The sequence below is a fragment of the Vulpes lagopus genome, chromosome 23 (genome assembly GCF_018345385.1).
Source record: "Vulpes lagopus strain Blue_001 chromosome 23, ASM1834538v1, whole genome shotgun sequence".
Taxonomy (NCBI): Eukaryota; Metazoa; Chordata; class Mammalia; order Carnivora; family Canidae; genus Vulpes; species Vulpes lagopus.
Window position 1 is genome coordinate 23,657,330 of NC_054846.1, and position 24,390 is coordinate 23,681,719.

A 24,390-nucleotide genomic window follows, 5' to 3' on the forward strand; every position below is an offset into this window, starting at 1 on the left:
CTCGGGGAGGGGGCCCGGGGGAGGGGGTCGGGCGGGCGAGGGGGTCCGGAGGACCGGACGGGCTCTCGCCGGCCAGCGGGTCGCCGCTGGGGGCCCACGCGCAGGAAGTCTCAGGCCGGCGCGCCGGGACAGGGCGTCCCCGAGGGGCTGGTGCACCTGCGTCTGAGGTTCGAGTCTTCGCGAGGAGCGTCTGGCGGCGCGGCGCGAGCAGGGGCTCCTCCCAGGCCGCCAGGGAAACGCCGGCCCGTAACGCGTGGGCTGGGGCCCGAGGCCGCTCTCCTGGCGGGGGCGCCCTGGCGGGCCCACGGCCGCAAGACTGCGCGGCCGGGGGCGTGTGAGAACCGCTTTGCGCGCGTGTGCCCGCCCTGCCGGCCCCGTCCGCCTGCCCGGAGAGGCCCTGCCTGATAGACACACAACGACGCGATTCTTCTTCCAAGGAGGCCCTGCCACGAATTAGCCCTGGAGAGGGCTCCCCGCGGGCTCAGGGCTCAGAGTTTAGAGACGGAGGTGTTGAAGCAACAAACCAGGACTCGGAAACATTTGCTGAAAAGGGGACTGACTGAATGATTGAAAGCCCAACGCCCTTTGCTCAGAGCGTCCGGAACCGGTAACGGCGGGTGCTCTGCCGGCAGCCTGCTCGGGGTCGCAGTCCTGGGCCGGCGGTGCCCCCCCCACCGCACCGCGGCCTGAGCTCTCGGGCCTCCAAAGCTACCTCAGCAGCGCGCCCCTCCCCCCACAGCGCGCCGGTGCAGGCCGCGGGCGTCCCGTCACACGCTGTTGCACACCCCGAGGTGAGAGGTGAGCCTGCCCTGCCGTTCGCCTTCCCTTCACTTCCTGGTTCTGACCTTTATGCAGGCTTCGAAGGCACAGAACCACCTGGGACACTGCTTTCCAGATAGTGAAGCACCGTCTATCAGCAGATGCAGTTTGTCCCACAGGATTCATTTAAATACCTTGGAGAAGGAGCAGCAAACCACTCCACAGCCCACCGCTGGTTTTAATACAGCCTACAAGCGGAGTGGCTGAAGAAAATTCAGAAAAAAATTTTTGATGCGAAATTATATTAAATTCAAACTTCAGCGCCATGGATAAAGGCATGTTTATGCCTCACAAGTTGTTTACCTTATCACTCTAAAAGCAGAGTTCAGTGGTTGTGGCGGACACCACACTGACCTGCAAACACTGGAATATATACAGCCCGGCCCTTTACAGAAAAAGGTTAGCAGCCCCTGCTTTAGAGCAATCTGAGGGTTCCTACAGACCAAACTATCCGTTGAATATTCATCTCCTAATCTTTAATATGAAAAAAAAATAAGATCCTAAAAAATGCAGGAATCAGAATGACAGAGATCCACTTTTTACTATGCTGGTTTTTTATATAGTAAACTTGGGGACATCTGCTTTTTAATTTATCAATGCCATCCGAGTAGAAATCCTTTTCCACATTAAAAAATTAAATGCTATTACAGATAATTTCCAGTGTACATCAAAATGTCACAGGAGGATGAAAAGACAAGCCACAAGCCATGGAAAGGTATTTCTCTCAAATAAAACCCACATTGACTAGTACCCAGATTTTATTTTTTAAAATTCCTAAAAATCAATGAGAAACAAAAACACTCAACCGGGCTTACATTCAGATACCTGTAACAAAAATCCCCCAAATCTGGTGACTTAAAAGGAAAATTTATTTCTTTCTCACATAAGTCTAGAATTATGGTGGCTTCATGATCACCAGGAACTCAGGCTCTTCTTTCAGCTCCAACATCTCTCTCTGACTTACACCTGTAAGGTCATCTCTCGGTTCTCCTGAATGGCTGCTGGAGCTCCAGCCGTCCTGTTTGCATGTCCAGTAGCAAGAAAGAGAAAGAGGGTGAAAGAAAAGTTAGATACTGCTGGCAGCTGAGCCAGCAAAGTAAGGTGCTTTTCTAGAATTCCCAAATGGCACATCAGCATACGTCCCACTGGCCAGAACTTGGTTATGTGGTCTACCAGAGTGCTAGTGTTGGCAAGGAGGAATAGATGGGGTCAAGCATTTTGAAAACAAACCTGGAATGACCTGCTAAAGTTGAAGATGCACATACTCTGACCCCACAATTCTGATCCAGAAGTATGTCCTAGAGAAATTGTGGCACGTGTGTCCTAGGAGACAGGTGTAAGAATATTCATAGCATCTTTTTATAATAATCAACAATTATAAATATCCTGAATGTCCAATAATAGTGAATGGATCCACTGAGGCATTTTCACATAATTTAATATCACCCAGCAAAGTTTAATATAGCAGTGGAAAATTAACGAACCATAGCTATACTTATTAACATCAATGAATTGTGAAAGGATAATACTGAGAAAGAAAAAAAAGCAGCTTGTAGAAAAAATGCATACAGTAAGATTTCATTCTTATAAAGTTCAAAATGGGGATGCCTCGGTGGCTCAATGATTAAGCATCTGCCTTAGGCTCAGGTGGTGATCCTGGGGTCTTGAGATCCAGTCCCACATCTGGCTCCCCACAGGGAGCCTGCCTCTCCCTCGTTGCTCATGAATAAATAAATAAAATCTTTAAAAAAAAGGAGTATGTCCATAAGTGAACAGTTACGAAGAAAAGGGAAAAAAGGATACATACAATTCTAGAGATGGGATCGTTAGAGGAGCACACAGATGGCTTCCAACATATCGGTAATTGTGTTAGGACACAAAGCCCCACAGCCTAAATATGATGTTCCTTTCTCTCCCCCAAGGTAGGCCCCTCTGCGCTTGGCTGGTGGCTCCTAAGTGTCAGGGCCACAGCTTTCCTCCATTTTATTAGTCTGCCATTCTTAGGGTGCCCCCCTCGCTCTCGTGGCCAAAATTGGCTAACCCCGAATTGCAATCACCTGAAAGGGGAAGAGAGGGCAGAGAATGCAGCACCCATGTCCTTTCTGGGTGTGGCCTACGTGTACGTGTCACTTCTGCTCTTGTCCTATGGGCCAGAACCTGGTCGCACGGCTGTGCATAGCTGCAAGAGAGGCTGGCGATGTGGAGTTGAGATGGCCAATTGTTTGCCCTTCTAAATACCTTCTATTACTACCAGAAAGTGGGAAAATGGATATTGGAGGGTCCTTTTGCTCTCTCAGCCACGATTTTTAAACTAGGTAATAGGAACATGGTATTCATTTTATTATTATTTGTGCTATCTTTAACACTCATGCTCCTAAGCTGTTTTTCCCTTGTATTGGGGGGCAAATTTTTGGAAGTTTCTAATGAATTGGAGACCTATTAAGGCCAACCTGTCTAATGTCAAGGAAAAGTAAATTACGGATTTTTCTACTATTTTATCTCTTGCATCATAGCTCCCTTTGATTATCATGGTTTATTAAATAGTGATTGATGTATGCAAATTTTTATTTTTCTGAACTAACATGGTAGCTTACATTTATGAGCTCCAATGAGGCACTATTCTAAACATCAGAATTATTTAATATTCATAAAAATCCTGTGAAATAGGTATAATTATTGTCCATATTTTATACAGATTTTTTCACTGGAGCCTAGTGAGGTTCAATAACTTGCTACGACTGCATAATTAGAAAAGTAGTGAAGCAGGAATTTAAGACCAGATAGTCTGATTCCAGGTCCTATACTCCTAACCACTGCTAAATACCATCTAATAAATTATACATATTCAATATTGGACTTACAGTCAGCGAAAGACAAATACCCTATGACTCATATGTGGAATTTAAGAAACAGGGCAGATGAACATGTGGAAAGGGAAACCAAAAAAAGAGAGGAAAGCAAACCATAAGGGACTCTTTACAGTCAACTAAAGAGAACAAGTTGAGGGTTGCTTAGAGGGGCAGGACTGGGGGTGGGGTTGGGGCATGGGCTAGATGGGGGATGGGCATTTAGGAGGGCACTTATGGTGAGCGCTAGGTGTTATCTGTAAGTGATGAATCACTGAGTTCTACTCCAGAAACCAATAAAGAAATAAACAAATAAATATCGGACTTAGATGGGTGTTTTTGTCAATATTAAACAGACATGCTCTACAGTTTCTGTAGATCATGTAGATTTGGTGCTATTTCAGTCCTTTCTAAATATTATGTAAAATTTGTCTTACTTAAATACTAAAACTGATGATGAATTTCCCTGCTCAGATGCCTTCAGTGAAGTCCAAGTTTCCTCACTTGGCATTTGAAGACTGAATCTACTCTTCCAGTTTTATCTCCCAAATGTCTCCCCTTCCTTCACCTCCCTTTCTGCATTCTATGCTGCCATTAGTTGTTCCCGAACACACCCAGAGCCTCCCCTCACCCTGATCCGCTCCCTGGGCCTGGGGAGCACCCTCCATCCCTCATTACCTCGAAAACATGCTCATCTGTCTGGACTCAGCTTACATTCCCTCTTCTCTGAGATGAGCCCTCACATCTTCCAGTTTGAGGTCTCCTGCTTCCACACAACCAAACACTTTGTACTTGTATTTCAACCTATCTTTGGTCACTTAATAATGTGCCAGTGTGCCTCTCACCCAGCTTGTAGAGTACCAGGACCACAGCCCTGCACTGGAGTGTGTTCCTCAGTGCCTGGCGCTTGGTAGACATCCACACTTTAAAAAACTTTTTAATTTTGCAATAATTGTAGACTCAGAAAGTTGCAAAAATAATACAGAGATATCTCTTGTACTCTTCACCCAACTCCCCCCAGTGGTAACATTTTAACATATTCATAGTACGATAGGTCCATAGGTTTTTTTGATCGTTTAGCTGAATTGAATTTCTTTCCCAAAAGAGAAAGGATCTTGGTTTTACTCCTGGTTCTCTTTGTGTCTGTAACTTTGACACACCTTTCAAAACTCCTTCCTCAGCATCCTCAGCATCTCATCCAATTTCCCACAAAATGCAACACTGTCGTCTCATTCAGCCAGATGAGGGATGCATCTGTTGTGATATGACCACTTCAAAACGCCACTGACTTGCCCTGGTTTGGAAAAATGCCTGGGTTGCAATCAAGTAATTCACTGGATGGGTTTTTGGTGTAGCAAGATGTTATCATGCAGGGAACCAAACTATCCATGTGTTTCCAGGTCTGGACTCGGAGGCTGGAGTATTTATAAAGATTACTATGGTTCTGCAGGGTGAAGACTCGTGCTTTTTTATTTACCTGCTTTGATCTAATTTATGGTTTTATAGTTTTGCACTTTGAGACTTTAAAGTCCACAGATTTTATAGAACTATGATACCTTACAAAATACATGAGCAGACATGCAGTGTTTACTTGCAGATTGCCAAAAACCTTTGCTCTCCTCTTTTACAAATGCTTGATTTCCTGGACAAGATCAGAATACAAAGTTTCACAATAGGGTCACTGAGATGTTGTAATTGTGCTTTTTATCTGAAATTGCGAAAGCAATTTAGGATTAAGGAAATTGATTTCCCTCGGAGACAGTTCTTAGCACTCTTTTTTATATCCTTTAACCTTTTCTTAATTCATTATCCTTTTTGGAGCTCACAGCCTACTGCTTTAAAATTTTTTCCACAGTCTGATTTGAGGAGCATGAGAGGGAATGCCCTTCCTCCAAGATTCCTTCTTCAGCAGTCCAGGGGACCTGAAATCCCAAGAGTTATTCCTGTGTTCAGGACAGGGCTTTTAGGAGTGACAAGTTAGGTCACATTTCAGTGTTAGTTATCGGGAATATCTTAGGAGGGACATTTTTATCAGAATGTCTGTCCTTTGGGCAGAGAGAGAATGGCCCCAAATACAGATGCACACAGGAAACAGGGTTGGAGTGTGCTTCTCTCACAGGGCCAGGCACAGGACTCACCTGGAGATCCTATTACAAGGCAGGTTCTGAGCCAGGGGATGTGGAGAGAATGAGTGGTGCTTCGAGGTGACACCCAGGCTGCTGGTCACAAAACCACAGTTTGAGCGATGAGGAAGGAACTGAAACATCCAGTCTCAGAAGGAATGGGTGGAGGCATTGCTCTGGTCGAGCCCCTGGAGCCCCAGGGTGGGCTGGGGCAGAACGAAGAGACAGAGCACTCAGGGCAGTTGAGGGACAAGAAAGACCAATTTGACTCACTTAATTTTGCTTAAAGCTATTCTTCCCAGGGCAAAGAAGAGTTCGCTAGATAGATAGATGATAGATTAGATAGATAGATAGATAGATAGATAGATAGATAGATAGATAGATAGATATAGATAATAGATATAGATGATAGGATAGATAGATGCTCACAATTTTGTGTTTTATATTTCTGAATTTATATTCATGTATAGATTTATTTAAAACCCATCACATATTACTATCTCCAGTGAAATCAAAATCTACTCATTGCTCCCCAGGGAAGGTGTTGGCTGGTGGTCGTTGGTGAGGCCTTTCTAAGATTATGCCTCTGTGCTTCCCAGACTGGGACACCCTTCAGCTCCCGGACAGTATGTCTGGAACAACATCCATTGGAAGATCTGGGAAGGGAAAATTGGTTTCTAGACTCCTGTACCATGGAGAAGAGAACAACAAGCAGATGAATGTCAATGGTAAGCATGCCAGGGGGTGGCATAGCAGCCTCAGGCCATGCTCTCAGGTTCTGTCCAAGGTTTTCCATTCTTCTGCAAAGAGGGATAGGGCAGCTGTGGACAGGCTAAGAAACCACAGCTGAGATAATGTCTGTAAGTAAAGAAGTAGGTGCTCTTTTTTTTTTTTTTTTTAATTGTTGACTTTATCATTGCCATTTCCTCTTTCTTTAGTTCTTGCCTCAGGAGGTTATTTCTGGATTTGTTTCTATCTCACTGCTCCTGACTTCCCTTCTCTCTGTACAGATAGTAATGTGTCAGTCTGTCCTCCTTTTCTCTCGTTTGATGTTGATTCTTGGTCTTGGCCTTCGCCCAGCCCCATCTTGCCATCTCCTGCTGCTCTGTCCCTCACTCTTGCTTAACTCCCTAGAGAGTGGCCTTACTAATGGCAGGCTTTGGGTCAGGGTCTATGCTTGCCATCACAAGGACCTGACTACCAAACTTGTCTCACCAGTGAGCTCCTACTACTGCTAGCTAATGTTTATTAAGCCCCAACAATGAACTATTAAGAAGTACATAAAAATAATCCTGTGCAGAGATAACCTGCCTCTTCTGGGCAACCTCCACTATCACCCCACCTGCCCCCAGCTCAGTGGTACCTCCCAGTGCAGGAATGGGAACCGAATTGATAGAGAGCCCCAGTGCACACTCAGGAGTGGGACTGAGATGACCAGTCCAATGGTGCTTCATACCATAGTGGGCAGGAGATGCATTACTTGGCTCTCTAGTGCCTGGAATTTTCCAAATGACTGGATGACTCCAAATCAATTTTCGTTTATTTTGTAATATGGCTCCTTTCCAATTACCCCTCATCCCGATCCTTCAAGAGGGACGCCTTACAAAGTCCAAATAAAGGTTCCTTTCCTTGCCATGGTGTTGCCAGTAGTCCTTCATTCTTATTTATTTATTCATTTCATTAACCAGAAAACTGTAAGTCAAGATTTTAAAATTGGTATATAATGTTTTTAAAATGTTTTCTTGGCCTCTAAGTCGAGGACGAAGGTGAGAATATAGTAATAAAGGAGGGAACCTCCTGCCTGTGGATGGCTGTGCAAGTGCCTCTCTCCAAAGAACAGAAAGATGCTTTCTAAAGCGATTGCTTGGAAGAGAAGGAAGTTGTAGATTATGTGCTTGAGTGCAGTGTTTTTTCCTTTCATGACTTGAGTCAGCCAGTGCCCCAAGTCACACTGAATGCCCCTCTGGGAATGTTTAATTGTCTTGCTGCCTCTCTGGTATTTTGTTCCTAGTAATCTACTCCAGATAGAAGAAAAATATTCAGTGAGGCCATAGATTGCTCAGGCCAGTGCATTTGGGGACAGAGAGAACTCATTGGGTGATGTAAAGAGGGTGATGACAGACCTTAGCATCAGGAGAACTGGTTGTTCCATTAGGTTATTTGTTTCTTTAGTCCATGATAAGTTATCAGGGTTTAATTACAAAGGATTTTATAAATATCTACACGTAGCAACTACCTGAATCTTTGGTGCAAGGATGGTAATTGGTGGCCCTGCTAGAATAGGAAATAAAACAAATGTACAGTTCAATCTAGAGTCAATTAATATCATAGGAGAATTGGTAAGAAGACTGTCTGGTATTATTATTCCCAGTTTTATTCCTACTCCCAGGAAAAAGAGGCCAAACTTGTATTTCTGGAATTCTCGTCTAGTAACTTAGGTGTGGAAGGAGAAGGAGGGTCAGACACAGAGTATGGGAAGTGATGAGGGGGATGAGTTTGGGGCAGGGTAGGAGAGATGTTGGATGGGGACCCAGGGAAGGAGACACAGGAGGTTGAGAGGTGGCTGACCCCTAGCTTTAATAGCTCATACACAGAAATATAAGTTATAAATCAAGCTCACAGGTGGCTAATAAAATAGTTGTATCCTCTAGTCTTCATGGGCTGAATCGATAAGGACTTGGAAGGCCAGGTTTGAATTACAGAATGATCAGATTCCTCAGAGATACTTGCGAGAACATTGTGACCCACTGCCAGGCTCTGGTTTCCCAGCTTCTTTCATCCTATGTCCTTCTCGCACACCATGAGGGTCCTCAGCTGCCTCGGCCTCAAACACAAGTTCTGGTCACATCCCCCACACCTCAACCTCCTGACAAACAGGTATCTCTCGGACAACTCTTGGGCTGCAGCATGCATAAACTGGGGACGTGTTTCTTCCTTAGGAGTTTGATCTCAGGGAAGAGGCCCAGCAAGTGAGCTTGGGTTCAGTCTATAAGAAGGAGGTGTGGTGAGGGTTCCAAGTAGGCACATCCCCTTGGCATCTTGGCCCTTTTGTGGAGGGAGATGCAGGTGGACAAGGCCCTCTTGCCCAGGTCCAAGGCTAGTCCTAAGTGTAGAACTGTCCAGTGTTCCCACAAAGAACATCTTTAAAAGGAACAGGCAAATAGTCAAGCTATGGCTTTGGAGGTTGAAAGACCCCAGGTCCACTTTTGTCTGGGAAGTTTTGGAGTCACTTGTCTTTGAGGGGACCATGATGCACTGGACACAGACATCTCAACAGTCATCCACGTGGACTGAAATGGAGAGACTTTCCTTCTCTCTTTTTTCTAGGGGCAGAAAATATTCCAGTTGACCCAGAGCCTGAAATAGGACCTCCAAACAGAACAGAGAGAATTGCTCAATCTCCCTGGCTGGTGGAGAGCCATATTTTAATTTGATTTAGAAAAATAAAGTCAAACGACACATCCTGTACTTCATCTTAGTGTGGTACATACATGGGTAATAATAAACACACAAGCCACATTATCCAGCTTCTGAATCCTTAGCATGCTCTCCTATACCTGCTGTCTTTCCAGTTTATGTATTTCCCTTCTACATTATAAACCCCTTGAATGCATGAAGTGACTTATTCACCATTGGATTCTAGCTGAATCCATCACAGTGCTATGCATGCACACATCAGATACTCAATAACTCATTTGTTGAGTGGAACTGAATGTTTCAGAAGTATTAAAAATGAGTGGCTAAGGACATATTACCTTATTCCAATGTTTCTTGGAACTAGTGATTTTTTTTTCTATTTCTGTATCAATTTAGATGAGGCATTCATAAAGCTTTCTTTTTAAAGTAAGTAAATAAGCATGATCCTTTAAAACATTTTATAAATGTTTAGTTTCAAAAAAGAATTCTTGGTAAATTCCTGTGATATGTAATTTTTCTTAAAGGGAAATTCAAACAGAATTACGATAAAATTGTAGGAAAGCTAATAGCAACAACAATTTCTGACATTTTTTTTGTTCCTTGTAGTTTCAAAATAGACTATTTTTCCTTTTTGGAACTTTGTGGTGCATGAGCACTGTTAATAAGAGATTGCATGTAGAAAAGTACTGTTATCTAGTACAAAATTTGAGAGCATAAGTCATGATTGGAGAACCAGTATTTTGTAAGGATACTTTACAGTTACTTTTAGGCAATGTTTATAAAAGGCCTAACAAACTTGACCCTGACTTGGCAAAATCAGTCAATGACGGTTTGAATTAAGCAACCAGGTCGGGTTCCGGGGTCCTGGCCCAGCAGCCAAACTGCTGAGGCCACACTGCTTGGTTTTGCCAGACAGTCTACCATTGGGTTTGTACATAGAGATATGACCTTGACTTTATAGATACACCAACCAGGCTTTTCTTACATAAGACAACATGAATATATATTTTCTGATTAAAATGGTTATTTACCTAAGGGTTGCACACACTACTCTTTCACAGTTACTGAGCATATGGGATGGTAGCCAATATTCTTAACAACCAGTAACATAAGATCACCAACCCATCAGAAGAGACCCGAGTTGGGACAAGAACATGAGTTTTCCCTGGCCATTATCAAATGTACTACAACCACCTGAATTCTCCACTCCTTCCCTTAGTGAGATCCCACGTCAACCCAAGAGCATGACCACCATAGCTTCCCAGTTCTAACCTGGAAAACAAGCAGAGCAGATATTTTTAAATGCTGTCCCAGGATGCTACAGGCCCAGCTGCAGGTGGCAATGATTCTAGCTTCCAGGACGAAAGACCAAAAGGCAGAAATGGGAGGGGGCAAGGGAGTAAACTACAGGGGTGAGGTGACACACTCACACTTCACCCCACTCCCTGAACTGAAACCTTGTCTAGTGCACAGAGAAGAATGGGAGCAAGACGCGGAGAAGATGATGAGCTCCTGCAGATGTTTCTCAGCTTCCAGATGTGGACAGTCTCCACCAGGTGGAATGGACGCCATCAGCACACTCCCCATCTGTCCCTGCTCTGTAGCCTGGGAGCTCTGTCACTGTGACTAGCTGTGTTGGCACGGGCCCTGGTGCACTGGCCAGGAGGCTGTGCCAGAGACCAGGGAAGGTCAGGCCCATGTTGAATAGCACCCCAGCTCGCAGCCCTTTGTCCTCAGCTCTTTTTGGGCACACAATCCCAGACACCTAAATGAATGCTGTGTCACCTCATCATAAGCACTTCAAATTTATTGTACCATTTATTGAGTGCCTTTTTCTCCTCCATTGAAAAAACTCGTCTGAAAGACTATGAAGTCTCACAGTGAATTCAAATGGGAAAAAGGATACAGATTGACTGGTGTTAAGCAGGATTGTGTGAAATGAACAGCCCTGCTTTGCATAGAAAAATCTCTAAGATCAAAAGAAGAGTGGGTTTTCAAGAGAAAGATGGGTTTTCAAGATCTGACTGTGCCGCTGTACTACGTGTTTTCATTCTGGGAAAAAGAAAGCATTTACAGCCTATTATTTATTTTAAACTAAAGTGACTGCTTTTGCTAATTCTACAGCTTGCTTTTTTTTGTGTGTGTGTGAAGTATAGGGACCAAGCACAGACAATAATGATGAAAAAGCTGACTTCAAATGACATTTTGTATGCAATTTTTAATGAAGCAATCCGTGCAAACATTTTTTTTTCTTCAACATTAGGAGGAAAGAAAACGACCACACTTGAGTGCCTGGTGGAAAAACAGAAAATGCTTTCTCATTGCAACCAGATTTCAAAGCAGTGGAGTGTAGGGAGGCAGGGCCCAGGCCCTTAGTATTCCTCGGGATTGCTTGATTGCAAGTCTCGCAAATATGAATCAATTATGTTAGGAGGCACACCTTGCAAGAGGAGCCTGCAGAAGGAAAGGCCACCTAGAGAGGACAGAGAGGGAAAGGCAAAGTCAAAACCATCTACACGAAAGATTATTCAGATACTACTTCCTGACTAGCTGCCTAGAAATGTGACTAATTACGTTCCAGTTAGTTACAAGATTCATTCAGTCCCTGCTTGGAAACCTTCTGGGTTTAGTACATTTAAAATTTAAAGCGCTTGGCAATGGGAGGAAAAGCAAGTTCCCAGCAGACCCATGGCAGTTTTTTGTTCCCTGCTATTATTCAGTCTTAGTTGAAATTCCTGACTGGTTGGAAAGTAGTATCTATTGGTCTTGGAGAGGTTTTGGGATTCTTCTACAGATGATTTAAGCCTCCTGACTGAATAGTAGAATAAAGAAAAGCCATGTTACGATTCAGCAGGAAGAGCTGTTCCCTGTTTGTTAATGTTCTTTTTGTTGTTGTTGTTTTACATTTTATTTATTTATTTCAGAGAGGGAGCTCGTCAACCGAGGAGCAGGGGCAGGGGGGCTGAGGGAGAGAGAGAGCATCTCAAGCCGACTCTGCACTGAGGGGGAGCAGATGTGGGCTCCATCTCATTCTCACGACCCTGAGACCATGACCTGAGCAGAAATCTGGAGACAGATGCTTAACTGAGCCATTCAGGCGTCCCTTGTTGATGTCCTTTTTAATTAAGCACAGACTTCCTATTTAAGTATATTAGAGGAGAAAATAGGGACCACTCCTTTAACTGTGGCTATTTATACCCTGTCAAAAGTGCAAAAATTGGAAAGATTTTGTTAAAAAGAGTAAAACCCATCCAGTATCTTCTGAAGGTGAAACACCTACTGATATTTCAAACTTATCTTCCATGTTTCTGAATTATATTTAAAAAATAAAAGTACCCCTCACCAGAGAAAAACCAGAAAAGTTCATGGTCCTTTACAGAAGTGGTTCACTACTTGCTAATAAATTCACGTCCAGGCAAAAACAGCATGCCATTTGAACATTCTTAAAACTTATTTAATGCAAATTTGGGAAAGTCATTCTCCTTTTTTTAAAAAAAAAATTCAAGTCACATATAGGTAGAAATGATGCCACTTATGTACATGTCCATTCCTTGATGCAAAGCGTTCAGAATGCTTGGGTATCATTTTCATCTACATTAAATGCTTTAATTCATGCTCTACTGCATTCAACAACTTGCTTCATGTCAACGGGAGATTGCTGCGATGAATAAGTACTAGCTGTTAATTTCAAGATACTTAAATACAAATTAAAACTACAAAGTTAGAGATTTTAAATCGTCTATTTTCATTGGATTACATAATGAAAATCATGCCATACTCCACAGGCTTTGTATGGCTTATGACAGTCATAAGCTTCATATGCCAAAACCATATGAAAGCTTACCTTAGATGATAATATACATTCAAAAATCCTTACTGTGCTACAACTAAGGGAAAGAGAGAGAGAGAAAGAGAGAGAGAGAAGTTGTAAGCATTAATAAAGTGCTAAAACCAAAGTTGAGTACTTGTTGGATGAAATTATAGTCATAATTATGATGAGGTGATGTCATTAATCCTTAGTCATGTGAAAGATGTAGGAAAGTAGAAGCGCATGGAATGAAGGGCAGGGATCCAGTCACTTCAAAAGGATCATTAATATGTAAAACATTAATATGCACAACCACTTTGCCTGAACAAGTGGCAAAGCCAATCTGATTGTACAGTGAATATTTATGGTAAGAGCTTCCAAACCATCAGCTTAAAAAAAAAAAAAAACCTACAACATATATATATTGTGTTTTTCAACAAAAGAAAAACAGAGACAATAGACAAAGCATTAGTGTACATATATATATGTTGGAATTCTAAAAGGCAAAATTATCAAGTAGATATAATATTAGACTAGCGTACTCTGTAACTGTATTCTGAACTGATTGTATATAACTGATGTAAATAAACACAAGGCTTAAACAAACTTAGGCTAGAAAGTAACTATATGTATAATCTATGAAACTTTAAAGAAGGAGCCCTAATTCTGTCATCTTTTGCAAGCTGATATTATCTCTGTGAACTGTAAACTCAGGCCCAGATTTACATCATCAGAGTTTACATCACGTTGCTTACCAAGGCCCAAAGAACTTCTTCATTCATTCTTCCAAATGGGGGTCCATTATATATATAGGATAGTACTCGGTTATTGCTTAATACACTAGTAATGGAGCCTGGAATTTTCTTTCAAGTTCATAAATATATGAAACAATTTTGATACTATGAAAATATCCAAAGTGTCCAACAGATAAATGGGTAGACAGAAATTCTACTGGTAAATTTTTCACTGGAAATTTTATACAGGAAAGCTCCAAAATATTGGATCCAAATATCCCAAATAATTCTTATTTATGTCCTCTCTCCATCAAAAATGTCCAGGATACTTTTTCTACAACTCGCAATTTAAAAACATTCAGTCTTCTGAATTTTAACATGAATCTCAGGAGACTACAGTGGAAACTATCTTAAAGAAAGATCATATTTCTCTACATTTGAAAAATGAAACTATCAAATAAATGTTACTGATTACTAAGGTCTGATAACCTGATGTCTACAGTGAGGTCATCTTCAAATGTAGCTCCCTGGCTTTACTTATGGGGGCGTGGGGTATGGTACTTAGCTTTCTGACAAAACATAGTGTCTACATTAATTAATATCCTTGAATAATTTGGCCTTCCTGTTCATGGCATAAACAGTGTATGCCATGAGCGGCTAAGAAATACAATGAAAAGCAAATGAGAAAGTCAAGCTTTACATGCAAAGTGCGATTTCATGTAAGAGGAATGGAACAGAAAGTAGAAATATCCAGTGGGATATGAATTTTTAAAACCTGTTGCTGCCCCTCCAGGAAGACTGGTTGTCCAGGGGTATTTACTCCTTGATATATCACTGTAGAATTAGAATATTTGTACCAGTATTTATTTATTCTCGGATGACATTCTTACCTTTTTTTTTTTCACAGCTTAACTTGATTCAAGTCACCTATTATTATCAGATAACAATCTGATGATAAACAATCTTGACTTTACTCTTAGGACCAAAAGTTTTCACCAGTATATCACAGTTGCTACCTTATTATGAACTTACATCTACAGTACATTAATTATATTATTAAATGCAATTACTATACAACTTACTATACAATTACTATAAAGGATAGGTCATCCATATGTACAATATTACTGGCTTCTATGGAAGACCCCAAATGTTGAACCATTTATGAACTAATCATTTTATATCTTTAGCAACATTCTTTATTTTCAAAGCATGCAGAAGTGGTACTGAGCTTTCATTGTTGTTTTTTTTAATCGGATATTGAGATATAAGTACCAACAATACCTTGAAAATAAGTCTAGGAGTCGAGAAACCAAATGTGTTTGCAACTATTAACTTAGCCTGTGTTTAGAGCTGGTAAACAGCTAAAACAATATTTAAACTTGTAAATACTATCTCAATAGTTATATTTGACATTTTCTAAGGATATTGTTGTCTTATACTTGAGAGAAAAAAAGCAAAAAAATTTTCCTCTTATTCAATTATGAATCTACTATGCTGTATTACTTGGTGGACAGAAATCATAGCAAAAGGAATACTTTTTTTAAAGTTAGAAAAGAACATTTTTTCAAGAAGTATATTTATATTAGAGTCAGGACTAAAACCTCTTTTTTTAAAAAAAAATATTAATACCTTAAGTATTTACTATGTTTTTTTCTAAATAGATATTTACAAAGTTGTATTTCTGATTTGGGGATCATAATTTCTTCATTACAGAGAGGTAAAAAAAAAAGATTTTGGTTATCACAGAAAAGCAATATAAGAAAAAGAGAAAAGGCATTTGCATCATGTCACACATTATCTCGTAACAGTGACTCTGACATCTGTAGGAGTTCCCATGGCCCAAAGTAGGTTCTGATTGTTGAGAAAATTTTATACTTCAGTACAAAAATTATACACAATTACTAGAAAAAGTGATTCAGATGACAGGTCATTCTGAGACTTTCCTACCACATAAATCCTTACATGTTTTCTTGGTTTCTATGAGTTGCAACACTTCTAAAAACTGGTATAAATGAAATGCATACCTATAAATGGAAATCCTCTAATGAGATTTTTAAAGCAACTGATTATAATAGGGATATGCTGTATTCTATACATGCAATAGTAAACACTAAATTAGCAAACTTACCCATATAAATATACATATTAGAAGTTTCCCAAAATAGTCAACTAATTAAAAATAATATAAATTCCTTAATTGCCGTTTCATTAGATGACCTTTGCACTAGTTTTTTTAAAAAGTGGATTATATCACCAGAGTCATATCCCCCTGTCTTTATTCGTTCCCACTGTGCTATACATATACTAGAATTCCACTGAAATTACTATTCCTTAGTTAACAAGAATTGCAAGCAATGAGAGAATAAGTCTACTTAAATAAATCAGAGTGAATGCAGACTGTAATAACGTCTTCTCTCCCCTCCCTTTGCCATCCCCAGACATTTTAGCAAACAATTTAGATTTTGCAGTAAGGGCAATAATTAAATGGTTTTCTCTCATTTTAGTCTATACATGAGATCTTTGATGTCATACCTTTCACCTCCAGTTTGCATTCGATCTCCACTGTCCCAAGGTCATTGACTGCTTTGCAGCAGTAAGTGCCTCCATCATAGGGGCTGGGCTTGCGAATCTCCAAAGTACAGACCCCTTGGTTGCTAAACATCCTGTACCTTGGATCATCCACAATAGCAACTTTGTTTTTCATCCAGGTTATTTTGGGCTGAAGAATGAAGTAAATAGGTCAAAACATATTGGTACCTAGCATAATAATAGACTATTTAAGCCAGTGACCAGATTTTAAAGCATGTCTTAGAAAGAAAGTACATCTCAGATGAATCCACATCTACTTAAGCACAGTTCCTCTCAAATTAAATTCTATTTAGTGCTTGGCAAGAAGGCAATGAAGAGCTCTGAAGAGGCAAGCCAGACTTGTTCAGAGGACAGTGCTGGGGCTCTCTTCCCAAACAGATTCTGACGCCTCCCAATATGATCTACAGGTCCCTGAGCTCCATTCATTCAGGAGAGTGTATGTTGCTGGGCATTTTTCAGAGAATCCCAATAAGGTGTCAGAACTGTCTGCTTTTCTTCATTTCCCTTTCCTGACATTCTTTTCTAATTCTTTATGGGCTGCTTATTCCTCCTCACCATTTCATCTCTCCCCAAACATCTCTATTCGTCATCTGGTGGAATGGGTCCACTTCCCGTAATGCAAGATCAGTAATGACCAGTCACCCAGGAAGCCAACTCTCCTCTCCTTGGCCTCTGCATTATAGTCAATACCCTTGATCCCCACTCCCACCATACTGCCTTCTCCTCCCTTAGGTAAATGCACACTCTCCACATTCTCTGTTCTACCTCTTACCTACTTTTGTGTTGCTCAGCCCCTAGAAACCTGCTTCTGTGTCCCCTTCATACCATCTTCTTCCTCCTTTTAGATGGGACCACTCACTGAGGCTTACACCTTGGACTTTGGCTTTCTGCTCACTCCTAAGCTCTGGTGAACGTCTCTCCTCCCTCCTGGCCATTTCCATTTGGATATACTGATGTCACCTGAACTCAACAGGAATTCAGGATCCTCCTCTTGTCCTCAGTATAACTTCTCCCTTGCTCCCTTGACTCCCATTCATGGTATACACGGGAAAATTACTACTTTGCAATTTTTCCAAATTCTAGGGCACTTTTCCTACAGTGCCACCCAGGAATCGATATCTCTATGGACAACATTCATCAATTGGTTGTTCTTTCCAAATGCCAACAAGAAACCTTAAAACCTTTCTGAATTTCTTTTTAAAAAAAAATTTTTTTTTTATTATTTATTCATGATAGTCATAGAGAGAGGAGAGAGAGGCAGAGACACAGGCAGAGGGAGAAGCAGGCTCCATGCCGGGAGCCCGACGTGGGACTCAATCCCGGGACTCCGGGATCGCGCCCTGGGCCAAAGGCAGGCGCTAAACCGCTGAGCCAACCAGGGATCCCACCTTTCTGAATTTCTTCAATCGGATGCAATTCCTTCCTTCCTAGGACTCTGTACCTTATCCCAGCATATCTTCAATTCTGCCTTGCATTATAATATCATCATTTACTTCAATCTGTTTCAGAAGATTTGATGAATTAATATTACAACTTAATTTTTCAGGTGAAATGTTATTACTTCCATCTCCTTAACTCTCAGGTCTTTATTAAGAATGGGTGTTTTGGGGATCCCTGGGTGGCGCAGCGGTTTGGCGCCTGCCTTTGGCTCAGGGCGCGATCCTGGAGACCTGGGATCGAATCCCACATCAGGCTCCCGGTGCATGGAGCCTGCTTCTCCCTCCGCCTGTGTCTCTGCCTCTCTCTCTCTCTGTGTGACTATCATAAATAAATAAAAAAAAAAAATTAATAAAAAAAAAAAAAAAAAAAAAAAAGAATGGGTGTTTTGTTTTTTCCTTAGTAGGTACCCTTTAGTTAGTAAAGAAATATAAGCATTTTTTATTACTATATTTAAACGGTGGGCCTGATCATCCACCAACACCACAATGCTGCACCCACCTTCCTATCCCAGAGAAAGACACAATAGCACTTGGTAGGTCTGTTCATACTATTACTCACAATTATAATGTGTCTAATATTAAAAACAGGAAAGTTGTGACTAATTCTTAAGTTTAACCAATGTGATTAAAAAATGTTACCTTAGGATTTCCTCTCACACTGCAGTTCAGGGTAGCATTGTAACCAGCCACAGCATAGGTGTTAACCAAAGGCTGAGTAAACATGGGTGCCTCCGTGAAATCGAAATCTTCAAACACTGGATTTTTGTAGATTTTACCTTAGAAACAAGCATTAGAAATCTACAAGTTGGCCTGAGACGATGTTATTCTTGGCATGTTTTATTCATGGCAAAATTCCCTGAGCTTAGAAGAACATATTAAAAACATGGGTGATCATGAAAGACTCCTAACTCTGGGAAACGAACTAGGGTGGTGGAAGAGGAGGTGGGCGGGGGTTGGGGGTGACTGGTGGTGGGCACTGAGGTGGGCACTTGACGGGATGAGCACTGGGTGTTATTCTATATGTTGACAAATTGAACACCAATAAAAAAAATAAATATATTTAAAAAAATAAATAAAAACATGGGTGAACACCATACAACATTCATTCTGAAGGGTGTAAAGTGATAGCCAATCCCACCTGGGAGAGAGAGCCAGTGTGGTCCTATGAGACTGAAAGAATTATTGAGGAGAATTTGGTGTCTGAGTATTTTGATCCACAATGTGCTCTAATGTGAGAGCAATGAGCAAGGGCTTTCAGGAAAGTGGCTTATTTGAAATGAAATTCCTGTGTCTGTGACTTGAGCCATTTCTAGACCCAGCCCAGAGGTTGTAATGAATTAAAGCTTACATTTTTTTAAAAAATGCAATATTAAAAAATAAAAAAAAATTGTACTGGTAAAATGAACATGCTACTCAAAAATTTTTACCACAATTTAAAAATATGTTTTATCAATTTGAATTCCCTTTCATCACATCTCTTCTTCTAGTCCTCTCCATGTGGTCATGGAAAACTGAGGTTTCCAGATGTCCAGTTGTGATATTGTGATTTATAATAAGAAGTAGATATTTGGTCTTCTGGCCCCATTTCTGGCACAGAGCTCCTAAAACTCTTGGAATTTCCTCAATGAGGAGAGCTATAAAGGGGTCTTTGTTAACATTAATGAGGTGACCTTGGGGCCCAAGGATGGGGACTGGTTGCCAGGGAAATCAACTCTGCGTTTAATGGATTCAAACTTTAAGCCCCATCCCCAGAATTCCAGGGAAGGGAGAGCAACTTGTGTTCAATCACAAGGGCCAGTGACTTAATCACTCCCATGTAGTGAAGCCTCTACAAAACATCAACAACAACAACAATAATGAAAGGAAACCCCTCCCACCCCCACACACTAGAATTGAGTCCAGAACCCCCTTATACCAGTCCACTGCTAACGCACCATCCTTGGCAATCACAGCACTCTCCTTTGTCATTGTCGCGTCCTCACTCAGGCCACACATGTTCTCAGCAAAGACCCGGAAATAATACTCATTTCCTATGACCAGTTCAGTAATGGTGGCATTGGTTCGGTGATAATGTTCAATGACAGTGAACCATTCCTACAAGAAAAACCATTTTTTTTAGAAAAATCATCTAAAAATACATAGCTATTCACACTGTTGATTAGAATAAATAACAGGGATGTTTCATTAACTGAAAAAAATAGTGCTGATTTTTATATTGAGAGTAATAACAATGGATGTTTAATTTAATGCCTTGCAATAGGCTTATACTATGGCTATGTATAATATAGTCCTCATTGACATGTTAGAGTCATATACCCTAGATGGCAACTCCTACTTTTGTGTCTTTTTCACAAGTATACAGTGTCTTCCACCTAGCTTTTGTATAACAAGATCTAATTACAGAATTTTAGTGCAAACTTATCTAGTTTAAGAAAGAGATGATGTAAAAAAAAAGAAAGAGATGATGTTAAATCACTAGAGAAATATTAACATCGCCCAATAAATTTGCCTAATGCTATTAACGTGGGTTCTCCCAAGACTTTGCTCAGATATTACCTCCTCCTTAACTGCTTCCCTTTCACTCTCAGGTGGTCACACTCTATTACCTTAACTTGGCTAAGTGTTCTTTGCAGAACTTGCTGATTTTAATTCATTATATATCATAATTATATACACTGTTTTACTTATTCGCTGTCTGCCTCTTCCACTGAAGCAGACACACTGTGATAGTAAAGACAGACTTTTTTCTCACCCCTGTATCTCCAGTGACTATTATAATACCTGGCACATGGTAGGAACTATGCACAAAATAAATGTTTATTATATACTTGAATGAACGAGTGAATGAGAAGCTAAAACAAGCTTTTTAATTTTCTTTTCAGTGTTTCCTCACATACCAAGAGGTAAAGGAGTCTCAAAAATTTATCTTGCAACCAGTAAAGAACCATATTGCATTACATATATTTGGTACCACTTTTTGAGAAAATACATTTTCTGACATAAAAGGGAAAAGGATTTTTCTTAGAATTTTTAGGGGCCATCATTGTATCTGTATTTGAGATGTTTTGAAGACACCAGACAAATGTAGCTACGTGCCCCCCATATTCCCAAAGCACTTTACTTCAACGTGTATTCTGACATTTATTATAGTGTTTTATCATTTATCAGGTTTTATGATGTCTTTCTTCTTGCCTAGATTGTGAATGCTCCCCCCTCTTTTTTTTTTGGATCCAGCAGCTGGAACAGTGCTCAACGCATAGTAAATGAATGAATATGTTAATGTGTCGACGCATGTAATGAAAACAACGTTTATGAAGCTATGACTGACAAAAAGAACTTAACTGAAGGGTAGCCCCTGTCACCACAGTGAGACAATGGGGTGGTAATCTCTTGGGACTTACACTGGGCAGAGGGAGCATCTTTCGGTCTACGGGTAACAGACCAGAAATATAGGGGTCCCGGGACTGGGGATCAGCCCCTATCACCAGGGAAAACTCAGTTACATGAAGCAATGGGAAAGTCCTGCTTCTTCTGGACTTGACTGGATACCTAAGAAGACAAACACCGGGCAAGTCTGCTGGGAGTGGAAGAACAGACAGGATGCCTGAAGGACCTTACAGAAGAACCACAGTAGCCCTGGATTCACAGCCAGTCTCTGGGCCGAGGCCCGAACAAGGGCCCTTCTTGCTGAGGAAATATGAGATGTTGAGATCCTTCCCTCACCAAGCATATCGGCTCATCCTGCTCTGGAGCTGCCCGGCTTTAGCAGAGAATGCTGCCCTACGTGCCAAATCTTATTTAGTTGTGTAATATGCACCCAGGAAACAAAAACAAAAGGAAAAAAGGACATGCTAGACATAGTGTATGGAAAGGAGAGGCTTAAGGTCCCTTCCTGTCCCCAACACTGTCCTTTCCAGCCCCTCTCCCTTCTATAACTTCGGTCCGGAGGTTACAATCTAATGTGACCTCATAACCTAAACTCCTACTGAGATCTACTTGTGCAAACACCTAAAGCCTTTCTCTCAATATCATGAAGCATGACCTTTTACTTCTCCTGTAAGAAAGAAGAAGGGCTCTATGCCCTCGTGTGCACAAATGGTCACTTATTCATTCATGCACGCACAGGCAGGGCAGGGGTGTGGTGCAGCGGAGGAACTCTGAGGCAGGAATACCCAGACTTTCACACTTGAAATCTGGTGATCACGAGCAACTCCTTTATCCCTTCTGAGCCTCAGCTTCCTCAGCAACAAAATGCAGGCCACAATAACTCATCCTCTGACTGGGTTGCTTCTGAACCCAAGGGAAAAAGTAACTTACACTAAGCTCCTTCCCTCTTCTGGACCTTTGCACACACTGTCGTTCCCTTTAGAATCTTCCTTTTCTAACTGGTACTCCTCTGTCCCTGTTACATTTCTCTTACAAGGAGAAAGACTTGCATGATAGAGATTTGAGTTAGAATCTGGAGTAAATATTTGGTGAACAAATGAATTTATTAAATTCCACTGGGTGTTGTGGCAGCTGCTTTATATTGTTTTAGCCTCACCATAACCAGGCAAAGCAAGTACTCGCATCCCTCTTTTATAGAGGAGGAAAATGGGGACCAAAGAAGGTAAGGGACCATCCCACACATGCTCATAGTGGCTGTGCTAGGGTTCAAGCCCAGTCCTGTGGCTCCTCAGGCCTTGCCCTTACTCGGAGGTCACACCATTTGCCCAGGCCCCCCGTGCTTCCCTCGCCACAGATGGCTTCGTGCCCCACCTCTACTTCTGATAAAATGGGACTGTGCTGCTGCTGCACCAGAGAAAACCAGACCTTACCATGCTCTTCTTGTCAGCCTTCTGGATCGTGTACCCCGTGATGGCTGCATTCCCATCATCCTTTGGTGGTGTCCACGACAGAGCAACGTTCTCTCCCCACACGTCCTCAATCTTCACCAGCTGAGGTGGACCTGGACGGTCTGTAAGACGAATTCAGAGCACCCCCGTGAGACCCCTTTCCCTCTCCACACAGGCAATGTCCCCCCTCACGGCAGTTCCGGGATCCGGAAGCAGGTGCTCCTCCTGACATGGGATCAGAAGGTCAACGGTGGCCTGAAGCAAGGTCAATGCCCATGATGCTCACGTCCCTTCCTGCTGTCACACAGGCACCTTGCTGTCCCAGGCATTCAAGCCACGGGCTGCTTTGCGAGAGGGAGCACACCGACGGCGTTTCCCCCCCTGCTTCATGCTTGGCCGACTCCTGTGCTCGTGTGTAAGCGGAACCCCGTCACAGGAACAGATGTACAGACCGGCCCAGGGCACACAGGGCCGGGCACCCCCCGCAGCCCCACCCGTCTGCGAGCATGTGTCCCTTGTGCCTCCGTCCAGCAGGATACTGGAAATGTCCTCCCATCCCTGCATTTCTACCCACGTTGCCTTCGCCATTCCTACGCCTCGGGGACTGGGATGCCCCAGCCAAGCTTACCTGGAAGCTCCTGACTGTCATCTTCATGGAAAGAAAAGGGTTTTGAAAAGAAAATTTAAATGAAACGTCAAACCCCATCAACCTTCCCTCCTGGTGAAGAGCCACACAGCCACCTGCTAATGGGACATGCGCTGGCCCTGGGCTTCAGATCGCACAGCCCACCTGGGCAAGCAACTCTGGCTTCTGGTGAGAGGCACAGAGGCCACAGCTCAGGTTCCTCTGTCGTACCCCAAGACACCGTAAACGGGCAGGAGGAAAACTTGTTTTCTCTCTCTGCCAACACAAATTTGGAACTAGAAAAATAACTAGGATAATAATCGTTATTATTGTGTAAGAAATGTCCCAGGCACTTATAACCACCCGGTAAAGTAACTACACGGCAACGTAGAAAAGAAAAGTTCTTATATGGGATGCCTGGGTGGCTCAGGGGTTGAGCGTCTGCCTTCGGTCGTGATCCTGAGGTCCTGGGATCGAGTCCCACATCGGGTTCCCCGCAGGCAGACTGCTTCTCCCTCTGTGTCGCTGCCTCTCTCTCTGTGTCTCTCATGAATAAATAAATAAAATCTTTTAGAAAAAAAAGAAAAGTTCTTTCATATGCCTCAGAGGGCAGGGCCCTTACAGACCCTCCCATGGGAGCTCCCATGAAAAGTTGTGGAGGCGGGCCAGGTCCAAGGGCACAGGGTGCCCTCAACACTCTTCTCAACGTAACAAAAATCAAGTAGCTTTAGCCAGTGGGAAGAGAGTATTTAATTCAAAGGGCATGAACTTTTACCCAATCTGTCATAGGCAGTTGCTCCTCGGGTGAGAAAATCCTGGATTTCAGCAAATTTGCTGAAATACAATAATAAAAATGACTGGAAACAAGGCTTCTGTAGCTCTGCTTTTAAATGTATTTCTTGACATGACAAAATTCATAGAGCGATCCAATGAGAGGGGTCCATCTGCTAGAGCACCTCCCTCAATTCCCCTAACTCTGGACAGAAGTAGGAACTATACTTACTTATTACTTGGACAAGTGAGTGAGTACCTAGCCCTACAGGATCAACCAATTTAGTGGTTTAACTGTTTAGGTGCATCTTTCTTACATTTATAAAAAAAACTCTTCCTTCTCTGTTAAAGCTTATTATTAGCAAATTTTAGGGATGGTAG

The 24,390-nt window shown here is 42.1% G+C and overlaps 1 protein-coding gene and 1 long non-coding RNA gene across 8 annotated transcripts in view; one reads left to right on the forward strand and one right to left on the reverse strand.

The window, feature by feature from the left end:
* LOC121481200 lies at nucleotides 1–24,139 on the forward strand. 2 transcript variants are annotated; one of them, XR_005985221.1, is made up of 3 exons: nucleotides 1–798; nucleotides 6,325–6,516; nucleotides 20,975–24,139. It is a non-coding gene; the product is annotated as an uncharacterized LOC121481200 (long non-coding RNA). The 2 variants fall into 2 exon arrangements; XR_005985220.1 differs by having other exon boundaries at nucleotides 21,013–24,139.
* MYBPC1 (myosin binding protein C1) overlaps nucleotides 1,671–24,390 on the reverse strand; it is a 94,968-nt gene continuing 72,248 nt past the window's right edge. For 2 of the 6 annotated variants that reach the window (XM_041738355.1, XM_041738360.1), the window contains 7 exons: nucleotides 22,596–22,735; nucleotides 19,713–19,872; nucleotides 18,418–18,554; nucleotides 16,283–16,469; nucleotides 14,523–14,581; nucleotides 13,050–13,092; nucleotides 11,571–11,678 (listed from right to left, as the gene is read on the reverse strand). In XM_041738355.1, coding sequence (XP_041594289.1) covers nucleotides 13,087–13,092; nucleotides 14,523–14,581; nucleotides 16,283–16,469; nucleotides 18,418–18,554; nucleotides 19,713–19,872; nucleotides 22,596–22,735 — 689 coding nt within the window. In that variant the 3' untranslated portion in view covers nucleotides 11,571–11,678; nucleotides 13,050–13,086. Of the gene's footprint in view, nucleotides 1,838–11,403; nucleotides 11,679–13,049; nucleotides 13,093–14,522; nucleotides 14,582–16,282; nucleotides 16,470–18,417; nucleotides 18,555–19,712; nucleotides 19,873–22,595; nucleotides 22,736–24,390 lie in introns of those variants that run through there. The other 4 variants (XM_041738354.1, XM_041738358.1, XM_041738359.1 and 1 more) reach the window with 3 other exon arrangements.